This window comes from Doryrhamphus excisus, chromosome 11, assembly GCF_030265055.1.
Source record: "Doryrhamphus excisus isolate RoL2022-K1 chromosome 11, RoL_Dexc_1.0, whole genome shotgun sequence".
Lineage (NCBI taxonomy): Eukaryota > Metazoa > Chordata > Actinopteri > Syngnathiformes > Syngnathidae > Doryrhamphus > Doryrhamphus excisus.
The window spans coordinates 13,209,988-13,225,440 of NC_080476.1; the positions used below are offsets into that span (position 1 = coordinate 13,209,988).

At 44.6% G+C, this 15,453-nt stretch overlaps 2 protein-coding genes across 2 annotated transcripts in view; one reads left to right on the forward strand and one right to left on the reverse strand.

Annotated features, from left to right (window-relative positions):
- The window catches only part of pitpnab (phosphatidylinositol transfer protein, alpha b), a 49,468-nt gene extending 35,442 nt beyond the window's left edge, over nucleotides 1-14,026 (reverse strand). Inside the window, exons 1-2 of the mRNA XM_058086711.1 lie at nucleotides 13,878-14,026; nucleotides 6,833-7,013 (exon numbers count right to left, since the gene is read on the reverse strand). The gene's annotated coding sequence lies outside the window, so the exon portion shown is untranslated. The remainder of the gene's footprint in view (nucleotides 1-6,832; nucleotides 7,014-13,877) is intronic.
- Nucleotides 1-15,453, forward strand: part of pdlim4 (PDZ and LIM domain 4) — a 30,202-nt gene that overhangs the window by 12,701 nt on the left and 2,048 nt on the right. Inside the window, exons 3-6 of the mRNA XM_058086677.1 lie at nucleotides 749-830; nucleotides 9,676-9,956; nucleotides 10,526-10,683; nucleotides 13,903-14,041. Coding sequence (XP_057942660.1) covers nucleotides 749-830; nucleotides 9,676-9,956; nucleotides 10,526-10,683; nucleotides 13,903-14,041 — 660 coding nt within the window. The remainder of the gene's footprint in view (nucleotides 1-748; nucleotides 831-9,675; nucleotides 9,957-10,525; nucleotides 10,684-13,902; nucleotides 14,042-15,453) is intronic.

The window sequence follows — 15,453 nt, forward strand, 5'->3', positions numbered from 1 at the left end:
GACCGCCGTCCTCTCCTCGCCCCCTGTGGTGTATCCCTCCCTCTTAGCAACCAAACAGCATGGCGATGACATCGTGGGCCAGGCCATGGCGCTAGAAATAGTTTGTGGCGTGACACGTGATGATGACACACCAGAAAGAAATGAGTAAGGCCTGTCAGTGATGCACGTTGCCATGGCCGCCGGTCGGTGAGTCACGGTCTTTCTTGCAACTGGAGTTAATTACAGGCAACATCCAGATATACTCGTTATCTTGCTATCAGACGTTAGCACGCTTCTGGAAAGTTCTGGCGTGTTGACGACTTTATCTGATACCGAGGTGATAATGTGCAGAGCGACATGCGAGTGGGGCGTAAAGAGGGGGCATGCATCACTTTTATTGGACAAAAGGGGGTTCTAAAGGGGGTTTCACTGAACGACCACACAGGGTTTGGCTCTGGTTCACTGAGTCCACATCGGTCAGGGGTCTCCACATTTGGGGAAAATTAGGTTGGGGAAAAAATTGTGGTAGAAGACGGATGGATGGCTGGAAGGGCCCTCGCTGGGAAATTGGGGTCACCCCTGACATGGGTACCATCAGTTTCCAACAATTCTGAAGTGACTTTGGCATTTTCAGGTCTGACCTAACACAGGAAGAATGAATTTGCGACATTTTCTTTGGAGGGTTTCCTCTAAGAATTCAACCTGTGGAGCCGACGTCTCACTACAAGATTTGATCTCATTAGACACTCTTGTGGATCTTGTCTTTCAGGTCGGAATCGGGAGAGAGAATGTGGTCGCCGACAGTTGGCGAGGATGGCAAGACGAGCCCCTACATGGACCCCGATTCACAGGTAGATACCCTTTTTCATGGTCTCAACACTCGGTTGGCGCACATTTCACCCATCAGATGCCTCAGTCCATGAGGACCATGCGTAGGGAGGGCGGGGCCGGGCGGCGTCCATAGAGTATCTGTAAGAAAATCTGGGAATGACTGCCTCTCCAAGCACATACAGCCAAACTTTGGTCTTTGCATGCCCCCCCCCCCCCCCCTGTTTCCTGACCATTAGAGGCTTTGCCATCTTGGTGGGACACTACGCTGACGGTGCTTATTCCGTCATTCAAATCCGGCAATGTTTAGCATTTGACTTTGGTATAAATTATGCTCACTGTAACCGGCTCCACTCTACGAGAGCAAACAGCGGGAATGGCTTCTCCGAGTTTTAGGAACTTTTTCAGCCGTCATGATGGCCCATCTGAGTACAGTAAACCTCGGATATATCGGACTCGGATATATCAGAAATTCGCTCACAATGGACAGATAAAAAAAGAACCGATTTTTCTGTAATGCATTTCCAATAAAAATTCATTGCATATATCGGATTTTTTATAACGGATTTCGCCTATTTCGGACAAAATCTCCAGTCCCGTTCCAATGCATTTCCATTAAATTTCCCTCGCATATATCGGATGGCCGCATCGTGGCGCTCCGGCGCTCCGATTCGCCGAATCGTGACAGGCCGCAATACGACGTCATTTGCAGCGTTTGCAGCGTTGCCTGCGCGTCCAGGTACATTGGAAACATAGTCAAGGAAGTGCCTTTTTATAACGGATAAAATCCGATTTACGCATATACCGGATATAAATCCGATATATGCGTAAAACGGACATTTTCCGGTATACGCATATAACGGATTTCGCTTATATCGGACAAAACCAGTGGGAACAATTGAATCCGATATATCCGAGGTTTACTGTAGTAGCGTTTTCCATAATACGTATCTCAATGGTTAGTGGTAGTTGTGAAGTAATGGAGATGTAAAGACATCAGAACATGCCCGCACCAAGCATCATGGGAAATGTAGTTTTTAGTGTAGAAGCCGCTCCGATGTAGAAGGTTCATCTGCAGACCTCACTGGTCCAAGGATGTGGTCTCTGCAGGATCTGAGAGCTTCAAACGACAAAGTGACGACAAGTTGAATTTTCTGCAAAGCTTTTGTTGTTTTAAATCTGACGTTCTTTTGTTCGTTCATGTTCGGGGAAATATCTCTCCAACTGCTCAGCCAGTTCCCAGCACGCAGCTTTGATCTGGATTCTAAAGTCCATTAAAACTTGATCCGAGTCTTTTGAAATCGGCCTGTTCGGATGAAGATGGTTTGCTCCAGACCACAACTTGCCATCTGGGGCAGTAAATAAGCATGACACTTTCCTCTCGCTCTGTTTATCATAAACACAATCCATAGAAACCAGCCTCGCTCCAGGAATAGCGTGGCCCGGGATCACGTATTCAAAAAGGAGAACGCATCCCGATGTGGTCCACAACTGTCTCCCAAGACTGTGGATTGTTCTCCGTTGGTCTATTCCAGGCACAATGAAGTCTTTTTGACATTGTCTGGAAAGCTTGCAGGTTTGGGAGCACTTGGCGAGGAATGGGAGGCGTGTGCGGAAGTGTACACGTGCGAGTATGGAGGCTTTGAAAGAGACAATGAAGATATTGTCATGCGTGTCTTTGTCATGTGTCTGGGACCTTAGTCTTGTGAGGCACAAGATGGACTTTTAAATGAACAAAACCAGGGTGGGGAAACCACACAAAGAACTGAGGTAGCATCTATCCATCACCACATCAATAGAAGCTTGACATCTTTCCAGAGGAGTATTGTTTGCAGCTTGGAGACACAATGAAAGCGGCGTTATTGTCTCGTTGTGTCATTCATCGGCCTTTCTGCTGGAGGGGGGTAAAGGGTTTGGTTTTTAGCATCAGGTTGGAAAATCCAGCTTCACTCTTTAAATCTTGACGGAAAGCACATTCAAAGCACGAAAAGGCCAAACCGAAATGACTCACTCCAAAAATAGACGACGCCTTGCATCAGAGCGGCCGTGTAGCAACTAGTCAGCAAGCTGATGGATCAGATGATGTCATCACTACCATAACCAGGCGACAAGGTGCTGACTAGTTACCTGTACAAACAGATGACAGGCTAAATGAAACAGTCAGATCTTTAAGCCAGAACATGCCTCCAAAATCCTAACCAGAACCGCAATCCACTCACAAACTGAACTGGACTTGCATAGTTACACACTGAGGGAGGTCCAAGTTGGGGTGTCCAAAGGGTGGCCTTGTATCGGTTTGTGGTACATTCCAAAATATCATTTAAGAAGAAAGAAAAATCAGCAGTGATTTTGCTGAATCTTTCAAGTGAAAATATTATGGGAATGAAGTCATAATTCCGGGAAAAACATTTACAAGACTAAAGCTAAAATAGTTGAACAATTAAACTGCTGTAATTTCTGTGGAATAAAGTCAAAATATTATTGGGAATAAAGTCATAATTACAGGAAGAATATTTACAAGACTAAAGCTAAAATAGTTGAACAATTAAACTGCTGTAATTTGTGTGGAATAAAGTCAAAATATTATGGGAATAAAGTCATAATTACTGGAAGAATATTTACAAGACTAAAGCTAAAATAGTTGAACAATTAAACTGCTGTAATTTCTGTGGAATAAAGTCAAAATATTATGGGAATAAAGTCATAATTACGGGAAGAACATTTACAAGACTAAAGCTAAAATAGTTGAACAATTAAACTGCTGTAATTTGTGTGGAATAAAGTGACAATATTATGGGAATAAAGTCATAATTACAGGAAGAACATTTCCAAGACTAAAGCTAAAATAGTTGAACAATTAAACTGCTGTAATTTGAGTGAAATAAAGTGAAAATATTATGGGAATAAAGTCATAATTACTGGAAGAACATTTACAAGACTAAAGCTAAAATAGTTGAACAATTAAACTACTGTAATTTGTGTGCAATAAAGTGAAAATATTATGGGAATAAAGTCATAATTCTGGGAAGAACATTTACAAGACTAAAGCTAAAATAGTTGAACAATTAAACTGCTGTAATTTCTGTGGAATAAAGTCAAAATATTATGGGAATAAAGTCATAATTACAGGAAGAATATTTACAAGACTAAAGCTAAAATAGTTGAACAATTAAACTGCTGTAATTTCTGTGGAATAAAGTGAAAATATTATGGGAATAAAGTCATAATTCTGGGAAGAACATTTACAAGACTAAAGCTAAAGTAGTTGAACAATTAAACTGCTGTAATTTGTGTGAAATAAAGTGACAATATTATGGGAATAAAGTCATAATTACGGGAAGAACATTTACAAGACTAAAGCTAAAATAGTTGAACAATTAAACTGCTGTCATTTGTGTGGAATAAAGTGACAATATTATGGGAATAAAGTCATAATTACTGGAAGAATATTTACAAGACTAAAGCTAAAATAGTTGAACAATTAAACTGCTGTCATTTGTGTGGAATAAAGTGACAATATTATGGGAATAAAGTCATAATTCCGGGAAGAACATTTACAAGACTAAAGCTAAAATAGTTGAACAATTAAACTGCTGTAATTTGTGTGGAATAAAGTGACAATATTATGGGAATAAAGTCATAATTACTGGAAGAATATTTACAAGACTAAAGCTAAAATAGTTGAACAATTAAACTGCTGTCATTTGTGTGGAATAAAGTGACAATATTATGGGAATAAAGTCATAATTCCGGGAAGAACATTTACAAGACTAAAGCTAAAATAGTTGAACAATTAAACTGCTGTAATTTGTGTGGAATAAAGTCAAAATATTATGGGAATAAAGTCATCATTCCGTGAGGAACATTTACAAGACTAAAGCTAAAATAGTTGAACAATTAAACTGCAGTAATTTCTGTGGAATAAAGTGAAAATATTATGGGAATAAAGTCATAATTCCGGGAAGAATATTTACAAGACTAAAGCTAAAATAGTTGAACAATTAAACTGCTGTAATTTGTGTGGAATAAAGTGATAATATTATGGGAATAAAGTCATAATTACTGGAAGAACATTTACAAGACTAAAGCTAAAATAGTTGAACAATTAAACTGCTGTAATTTGTGTGGAATAAAGTCAAAATATTAAAAGAATAAAGTCGTTAGTCACAGAATCAAGCTGTGATATTTTGAGAAAAGAATGTCATGACGCTTAAACAGTAAAGACCAGTAAGACCAGTAAAGACCAGTAACGTATCAGTGTCAAAAGCAGCGTTTGTAGTCAATATTCTATAGTTATGGTTTTATAGAAAAATAGTGTAGACAAGGACGTCGCTTCTACAAATAAAACTGACTTGCTGTGGACTCGGAAAATATGGCGAGTTCCCTGCCCCCCCCCCCAACATGGATCACTTCCGGTCAGCAAGGCCGTTTTGATTTGCTGGAATTATGAAACTCTCTATTCCTCCAACCTTGCCAATGAGCAGCGTTTCCATGGCAATAAAATGACTTCATGGTTTGAGGTCATTGCATGGCTGATTGAAGGAACAATGGCCGTGCTGTTTTCCAGTGACAAAGCATTTTTAAAGGGAAAGTTCTCGGTCGTCTTCAATGTTTTTCTCTCCATTTCCCGTCTGTAATTGACGGTTTTAATGCTGACGTGCTCTCAGAAAGATTTTCCAGCCAAAGCGTCATTTAAGTGTCATTTCAGACGGTTCAACTTCAGCTTAGGAAGAGCTTTAAGCCCTTGGTGCAGCCCAGGGGTGTCCTGACCTTCTCCACCCAGGAAAGTCAAAGGATGTGAGGACCACGTTGATATTTTGGATGCGGTTGGTGGGAAAAATGCTTTTTCCAAATATTTCAACTTTCTTCTAGTACGTTTTCTTCTTGTAATGATGACTTTATTCCACTCATATTGTGACTTTATTCTATCATATTAGTACTTTTTCCCCAACCTCATTTTCATTGTTCTTGTTCTTTGTTTCTCATAATATTATGACTTACTTTTTTTCTGTTTTGTTTCAACTTTTCACACATGACTTTTACTCAAAACAATACAAATAAATTTTTCTGGTTAGCATATGACTTCATATTTTGACTTTATTGTCATTAAATGTTTTTCAATTTTCAATTTCTGCTGTTTTTTTCCACGAACTATTTGAATTTTCTTATTATGACTCTTAAAAAATACATTTTTTCTTCAGTATTTCAGCATTATGCTACTAAAAATATAGGATTGTTCCCCATAATATTTGACTTTTTCTGATTACATTTTTTTCCTCTTAATATTTGGACTCTAAAATCACTTTTTGATTATTTTTAATTTTTGCTGTTTCTCTTTTTGGAATTTTTTGTCACCCCTGGTGAATCCTGTCGGTCAGCGTTCAACAGATTCCCGTTGTTAAATGTGGGAATGTGACTTGGTGCCAATTTGGGCCTTGCCGTCCAGAAGGGATGCGGAAGCTGGCGTACGGCCGGGAGGCCCGAGAACCGGCAGCTGAGGACAAACCCTCTCCGTGGATTTAATAGGAGCTGGCAGATGAAGCCCTCGCAGGAATTTCCGACCTTCCCTAGCTTGGAAGTGTGGTCCATTTAAAATGAAGAAGGAAAAAAGGACAAAGCGCTTGTTTCATGGATGCAACCAAGCTGCTTCCTTCCAGGATTTGTGAAAGGTTGCAGCTTCCAGCAATATGGATCTCCTCGGTGTCATGTGTTGCCAAAATGTGTTTACAGGGAACTTTGCTTCTTCATCCCATGCCAGGGAATCCAATCAAGCGACGTCTGCATTCACAGCAGAGTTTCTTCTTGGGGTTCGATTCTTGATGGGGTCGTTCATGAAGCCACAAGATTCATATTAGCTTTTTGTTTTCAAGGATTAAAACCAGATTCTTGTTTTGGACCTCCACTTTGTGCTGGCTGGGTGCATGGTGGCTTAGGGTGAACCGCAGCAGAACAACTAAGGTTTCTGTTGGGTTGCACCGATTGCTCCAAAACTTTTTACAGTGGTGTACCCCTTCAGACATCTCACCTGGAGGGGCCACTTGAGGGGGCTCGGGCATCTCATCCGGACGCCTCCCTGGTGAGATGTTCCGGGCGTGTCCAGACCTCGGTCAGGCTGGAGAGGTTACGTCTCACTGCTGGCCTGCGAATGCCTGGGTGTCCTCCTGGTGGAGCTGGAGGAGGTGGCCGGGGGCTGGGGGCCCGGAAGTCTGGGAAATCAAAAACAACAGGAAAAATGGGTCGATATTCATCGTAGACTTTTTCACCTGAGATGCAGTTTTTACTGAAAAAAAGACGCCCCCCCACACTAAAGAGCTGTAACAGGATCAAGGACCCCAGCATCAAATAAGAATTATAGTGAAGGATGAATACCACCCCCCCACCCCCCTTTTTAGCTTTCTGGAAATGTGGCCCCCACACCAATGTAGCCCAAGAGATCCTGGTCTGAGTGAAGTAACATTCCAGACCTGCAAGCCCTCCATTAAAAAGATGGATCCAGCTTTTATCCAAGACTATAAATGTTTAATCCCGAGACATCTTATCAGCGCATTCCCTCCATGGTAACCTTATCTTGTTTAGCCGCTCTTAGCATAACATGTCCGCCTGCTGCCACATAATCCCCACTGGGTCATCTGGGATCTTGGGGAAGAAGGACAGTTTGGGAGCACAAAGACATGTCAAACGTTCTCATAGTACCTGTGCTATGGTTACTATAAACATACTCATAGTACCTGTACTATGCTTACTATAAACGTTCTCATAGTACCTGTACTATGGTTACTATAAACATACTCATAGTACCTGGGCTATGCTTACTATAAACGTTCTCATAGTACCTTGTCTATGGTTACTATAAACTCACTCATAGTACCTTGTCTATGGTTACTATAAACGTTCTCATAGTACCTGGGCTATGGTTACTATAAACGTTCTCATAGTACCCGTGCTATGCTTACTATAAACGTTCTCATAGTACATGTGCTATGGTTACTTTAAACGTTCTCATAGTACCTGTGCTTTGCTTACTATAAACGTTCTAATAGTACCTGTGATATGGTTACTATAAACGTTCTCATAGTACCTGTGCTATGCTTACTATAAACGTTCTCATAGTACCTGTGCTATGCTTACTATAAACATTCTCATAGTACCTGTGCTATGCTTACTATAAACGTACTTATGGTACCTGTGCTATGCTTACTGTAAACGTGTGTACGAGTGCTCCTGTCATATAGAGGATCTTTGTTTATCATTAATACCGTGCATCTGTTTCAACTTGTGATTTCCTACGTTATATTAGCCATTTGCTGAAGTAAAGATATAAAGCATATAGATTGTATACTAAAGAAAATATGTGGGGGTTCATGGATGGTAACCCAGCCTGCAGCCCTGAGGGGTCAAAGAGATGAAGGGCGCAGCGTGAAGGGTAGGGGGGAACCTTAATTGAACTCATACGTCTTTAAAAGAGACCGTACACACAAACACTCATGGTAAAACACACACACATGAACACACACACACCACCCGCCCCTCCTCTACCTCCTGCGAGGGGTTTAATCCCTCTGGACCTTGGAAATGAAGCTTTGCTCCACTAAGCAAACACAAACCAGCCCTTCATGGCTCCCTGGGTCGGACCCTGGGGAGCCTGGCCGGGATGAGAGACAGATGAGCTGGGGGGGGGGGGTTAATGGGGGCAGAAAGGGAAAACAAGACGGGATCTGGCCAACAACCAGCCTGACCTTGGTGGAGGTCAGGGGTCATAGGGTCTCCCATTCTGGCATATCTGGTGGGTGCTAATTTTGGTGGAACGGCCTCGGTGACGGCCCCCAGGGGGGAGACGTACAAAGACCCTTTCAGTGTAAAAGTCCAGCTCTCTCGTGTCGTAAAAGAATCGATGAAACGTGATGACGACATCCAGTTGGGAGGAGAAATGCTGAGCTTCACTCTGACTTTTGTTTGTTTTTGGTGCAGGTACCCTTTAAGGGGTGGGTGGGTGGGTGGGTGGGGGCGTCTAACGTCCAAAGACGTGAGGAAGCGCAGACCTAGTTAGTTTAGGTCTGGACCACACCAGGCGATAACACCAGGCAGAGAAGCTCCAAGATGTAAACTTGGGGAGCGTGGAGCAGAGGAGGCTTCCAGAAAAGGCCTGATTATGGAGGATCTTCTTCATCTGTCTGGCTGCATGTGTGTGTGTGTGTGTGTGTGCATGTGTGTGGTCCCAGCTAGCCAGCGCTGTGGACAGGACGTGATAACATCCAGCATTTCCATCTGCTGAGATGCTCCAGCTGGAAACTGTGGAATTAAAGTCTACAGTCACCAGGGTGGGCATTGGGTCTGGAGCATGGATGGGAACCGGGACTAACGTTACCAGTTCCCGTCGTTGAAATGTTTTATCATGCAACATTAGCAACACGTTGGTATCATGCAGAGGAGGAAGTCAAGCAACAAATGACGTCCGTCTGATGCTAACGTTTGGATGCTAGCTGAAGTGACGGCTACAGACCTCGATCAAATTTGATTTCAATCAAACTTTATTTTGAGCTAATAAGTCCGATCAGCGGATGCCCAAAGAGGTCAACGACCTCAGCCGAAAGACAGAAAGTGTGTGTGTGTGTGTGTGCATCTGTGCTGCATTAGTGCGCCGCATTCCTCCAAAGAGCTCCCGCAGAGCGAGAATGTCTAAAGGTTTGTTCCAGCACTTGGCGGACGTCATCGCCAAACGTGCTGTGTGATATAAAGGTACTCCGGCGGCACAGAAAACTAACACGAGGTGTTGTTGGCGAAGGTCTGGACGGAACGAGACGCAGTTCCGGTTTTAAAGGCAAGGATAAGAAACATCAAGGTTTCATGGCTTCCCGTCTCTCCTCACAGAACTTCAGGCCCATCACCAGCGGCTACGCGAACTACAACCGCAAGCCCTCATACACCCCCGAGCCTCAGCCCCCGCCGCCCCCGCACGTGCACAACGGCTACTCCAAGACCGCCGCTGGCAACCACAACAACAACGGCCACGGCTATCCGTACGGCAACGGGACCGGGACGCACGCCGCCGCGTTCAACAGCCCGGCCGGACTCTACGCATCCAACGGGAGCAACGGGGACAGGTCCCTGCCGGGGAAACTGGGGGGGCTCAGCCTGAGCGCCTCTCACAGGTGAGGCGCTTCCACAATGTATCCCACCAGGCATCCTTAGGTTGTTTATGATGGCGTATTTGCGAGAGTTTCTGATCAAAATTTTGGTCGGACGAGAGTCCTGAGACGTCCCGTTCTTCATCCCGGCAAGACTTTGGGGACGCTCTTTCGTGGCATCTGGGCTTAACCGGACGAGGGGGAGACTGGCCAATCCCTTTGTTGTTATTTAGCGCTGAGCTTTAACCAACTGGAAATCATTTCAATACACAGAGTTGAATAATACGGGAAAAATGTTACCTTGTGAAAACGATTGAAGTTGTCTTTTTGGCTAAATTAGATTTTGTTGACGAATGTTCATATGCTAGGATGCATGGAGTGACACACACACACACACACACAAGTACACACACACACACACACACTTTCTCTGGCAGGCTGGTTTGTCTTTCATGTTTTGGCTAATAGGTCGGCTGGCCCTTGATCTGCTTTCATCTTGTGGCCCCCCCAAGCCAACACGTCCCAACTGTGAGACAACATGGAGGACTATTACTCAACAAAATCACTCACGTCATCTTTTCCGTCTCGTCAAGCCCCGAACCCCCCACGCACTCCCCTGCGGGCCGCAATGGCGTGGACATGCAGTCGCACGTCTACAAGATGCTGACCGACTACGAGGAACCCTCCTCGGAGCCCAAACAGTCCGGATCGTTCAAATACCTTCAGGGAATCCTGGAAGCCGAGGATGGAGGTGAGTCAGTCATCACGTTGTTTGTTCCTAATGCTTTCCAAGATCTGGATCGCTTCCACAAGCTTTGGATTGGGAAGGTGAGCTGGGATTAGACCGTTGTAAATAAACGTTGGATTGGGAAGGTGAGCTGGGATTAAACAGTTGTGACATAAGCATTGGATTGTGAAGGTGAGCTGGGATTAGACCGTTGTGAGATAAGCATTGGATTGGGAAGGTGAGCTGGGATTAGACCGTTGTGAGATAAGCATTGGATTGGGAAGGTGAGCTGGGATTAGACCGTCGTGAGATAAGCGTTGGATTGGGAAGGTGAGCTGGGATTAGACCGCCGTGAGATAAGCGTTGGATCGGGAAGGTGAGCTGGGATTAAACCATGGTGAGATAAGCGTTGGATTGTGAAGGTGAGCTGGGATTAGACCGTCGTGAGATAAGAGTTGGATTGGGAAGGTGAGCTGGGATTAGACCGTCGTGAGATGAGCGTTGGATTGGGAAGGTGAGCTGGGATTAGACCGTTGTGAGATAAACGTTGGATTGGGAAGGTGAGCTGGGATTAGACCGTCGTGAGATGAGCGTTGGATTGGGAAGGTGAGCTGGGATTAGACCGTCGTGAGATGCTGTGATGATGATGATGATGATGATGTGTTGCTGCTATTGTAATCTAACTAGCTAGCAAGTTATCAGTCTAGTTTCTGTTTTTTTTTACTCAAATGTGACATTTTTTTCAAACAGGCAATGCGTTTAGTTTGGAGCTCCCTTTTGTCCCATGGGGAAACGGTCGCCCATTCCTGGGGTCGTTGTGGTCAGATGACATAACACTCTTGGTAAACAGTCAACAGTGGTCACTAGTTGGATATACATGCTTTCATCCCATCCATTTCATCACAAAGCGTTAGCGGTGACCGCTAGCGCCACTCCACCACCACGCACGCTTTTCCGAGTAACCCCCTCCCAATTCCGACCCATCTTCCCACAGCAGGGCTTTGCCGGTGGTGCGAGCAGCTGCTGGTGATACGTAAGAAAAGGAAACGAGCACCTGGGAAACCCTTGGCGTGTCTTCCAGCGTTTGTCACGGAACGACATCAAGCATTCCTGCTCCCACTGACATAGCTTTCCTTTTATAGCCGGACACAGACGGGAGACTTAAAAGGCGGAGGTGGGGGGGGCCCGAGAGGCTTTTCACATAGCTGGTGAATGCATGAGGACTGGAAGTCACGTTTCGCTCGGGCGATTTACAGTCAACAACAAGTTCACAATGGGACAATAAAAGGAGAAAAATGGCTGTCCTGTCTGCCTTTTGACCTTTTGGAAGCGGAGTTGCTGGGAGTCATGCGCATGGAATGTTTACTCTCTTCTGGTAAAAGCTGTCTTCAAAGATGCAAAGCATTCATTAAAACTGCAACCGCGGTAATAAACGTGTTGTTGAGTGAAGACCTCAATGACAAGTCAGCATTATCGTCTTTGGAATTGTACAATCTTCCCGGATTCTGGCAGCACTCGTGCAGTCACAGATCATGACACCACCACCGCCATGCTTGACTGTAGCCAAAACACAACTATGTTGCTACTCACATCTCGGTGTCATCAACTGCAGAGTCCAAGAGCCAGCAGCACTCATACGCATTGCCACATTGTCTCGCTACTCACTTGTGTTGGGTTGTATTGTCAACTGCACAATCCCAGTACGAGCAGCACTCGTGCACACTGGAGGCAAAACACAATTATTTTGCTACTCATTTGTGTTGAGTTGTATTTCCCTAAATGAACCACAGCATCCCAGTACGAGCAGCACTCGTGCACACTGGAGGCAAAACACAATTATTTTGCTACTCATTTGTGTTGAGTTGTATTTCCCTAAATGAACCACAGCATCCCCTTATTGGCAGCATTCGTGCACACTGTCACCACCTTGCTACTCACAACTATGTGTTGAGTTGTATTTGCCTCAATGAACCACAGCATCACTGTGCCGGCAGCATTCATGCACACTGTCACCACCTTGCTACTCACAACTATGTGTTGAGTTGCATTTGCCTCAATGAACCACAGCATCCCTGTGCCGGCAGCATTCGTGCACACTGTCACCACCTTGGTACTCACAACTATGTGTTGAGTTGTATTTGCCACAATGAACCACAGCATCCCTCTACTGGCAGCATTTGTGCACACTGTCACCACTTTGCTACTCACAATTATGTGTTGAGTTGTATTTACCTAAATGAACCACAGCATCCCTGTGCTGGCAGCATTCATGCACACTGTCACCACCTTGGTACTCACAACTATGTGTTGAGTTGTATTTGCCTCAATGAACCACAGCATCCCTCTATTGGCAGCATTCGTGCACACAGTCACCACGTTGTTACTCACGTTCACTGGCTGCTGTTGATGGGACTCGCACCGTCTAAGTAAGCCTTGGTGGGAACATCCCTGCATGTTTTCCAGACAGACAAACGGGATTTTCCATCAACGTGTCTCGTATCTCCCAGAAGCCTCCAGCTACACAAAGTACTAACTGGATGCTGACAGCGGAGATACAGTATGGCTTCTGTTATCATCAGATATCACTCCTACAGAGCAGACATCAGCGAGTGGCGTTGCCAAGGAGATAAGTATGGCGTCGCGGCGGGAGACACGCTGCGTGTACTGTGGTTAGCATCTCCTGGCGGGCCGAGGTGAATGACTGATGGTCCGTTTCACATGGCGTGCCGTGGGGTTTGGATGTCATGGTGTCGCTGGCATCGTGCCATTACAGTTGCGTGGGAAGGCGTCAGGCTAAGGAAGGTGGAGGCTGGTGGCCAATAACATTTTTATAATATATATATACATATTTATTTTTTTGATTTACGTAAGTGTATTTTGTGTACACTGATATTTATGGTGCATCTTAGTTGAAATAATTACAAGAAGAACATTTGCTATGAGAAAGTTGAAATTGGGGGAAAATGGGGGGAAAGGAAAGAGCGCCAGGGAACGTCTGGGAAGTTGACTACAAGTTTTGCTTTACAAAATGCTTTCATTTTTGGCGCCCTCAGTGGAACAAGTGAGCTTGTCAGGGGACCCTTTCACTATCAGGGTTGATTTGATCACAAAAACACACATAGAACGATGAACGACTCAGTGTCTATCTCCTTCCTTCCTCCCGTTTCACATTTGCTTTGTCAGCTCCAACACGGATGTAAACAATAAAGTGGCCTCACCTTGTGGCTCCGTTTTCTCCTGTAGGCGTGTCCCCCACCGAGAGGATGAGAAACCTCAAGTCTCCAGTCCGATCGCCCATTCCAAAGCTGGGGAGCCCCATCCCTGGTTCCATGTCTGGGCTGCAGAAGCTGCCCCAGTGCACGCGCTGCTGTAACGGCATTGTGTAAGTATAATGTTATTGTTAGTACAGTAAACCTCGGATATATCGGATTCAATTGTTCCCACTGGTTTTGTCCGATATAAGCGAAATCCGTTATATGCGTATACCGGAAAATGTCCGTTTTACGCATATATCGGATTTATATCCGGTATATGCGTAAATCGGATTTTATCCGTTATAAAAAGGCACTTCCTTGACTATGTTTCCAATGTACCTGGACGCGCAGGCAACGCTGCAAACGCTGCAAATGACGTCGTATTGCGGCCTGTCACGATTCGGCGAATCGGAGCGCCACGATGCGGCCATCCGATATATGTGAGGGAAATTTAATGGAAATGCATTGGAACGGGACTGGAGATTTTGTCCGAATAGGCCGAAATCCGTTATAAAAAATCCAATATATGCAATGAATTTTTATTGGAAATGCATAACAGAAAAATCGGTTCTTTTTTATCTGTCCGTTGTGAGCGAATTTCCGATATATCCGAGTCCGATATATCCGAGGTTTACTGTAGTATTAGTAGGACAAAGTTCAGCCAAGCGGTAAAGGTACAAGTTAACAGGAAGTACCACCACCTTCACCTTTAAAAGCCCAAAGTGTTCCCTATTCAGGCGTCAGGGAGTGAGGTTTACCGTCGCACTTTACCCGCCCACACAGTGTGGGGCGGCCATTTGCCTCAAGCGGACAGTGTGAAAGTAAATCAGTTTGGAATTTGATCCTAAAAGCTCTCAAGCAAAAACATGCACGTCGACATGCACCGGCAGGCCGAGACGCCGGAAAGTTGGAATGATGAAAGCACACCGTCACACACACACACAGCTGTGTCTTTTTAAAGCGGGCCCAGGTAAGCACCGATGTCATTCATCACGAACAAGAAGCGTTGGAGGACACAAGGAGAGGCCAGCGCCTTCCTAAACCAATACCAACACAAAGCAGGCAACACACCACGGAAAAGGAAAACGCGAGTCAAAGCCTCAGCAAGCACCGGCTGATTAGCCTGGACAATAAAGACGGTATTCAGCCGAGGTCTACTTCTTCCCGTTTGTAGTACTGTTTACTGTTTTTTACTGTTAAGAATACAAACGCAACTCCTGAACACAGGGAGTGGGTCGCTCCACCATTCATCCATCACATGGTCAAAAGTATGGAGACACCTTGCCATTCAATAACATGGGGAAGTGTCTGCATATTTATGACTGCTATATGTTTTTTATCAATGTTCCACGGCTAGTCCGTATGTGAAGGAAACAGAAAGCTTGTTGCTATCTGACGTCTCCTCGTTCATCTACGGTGGTGTTGTCGTTTTACAGTATATTTACACTCCTGACGCTTAGAGCCGAAACACCATAAAACCGTTCCTTCCTGCTCGTGTAACATCCTAAAAAAACAGATAAGACTCCCTCATTTGTGGTCG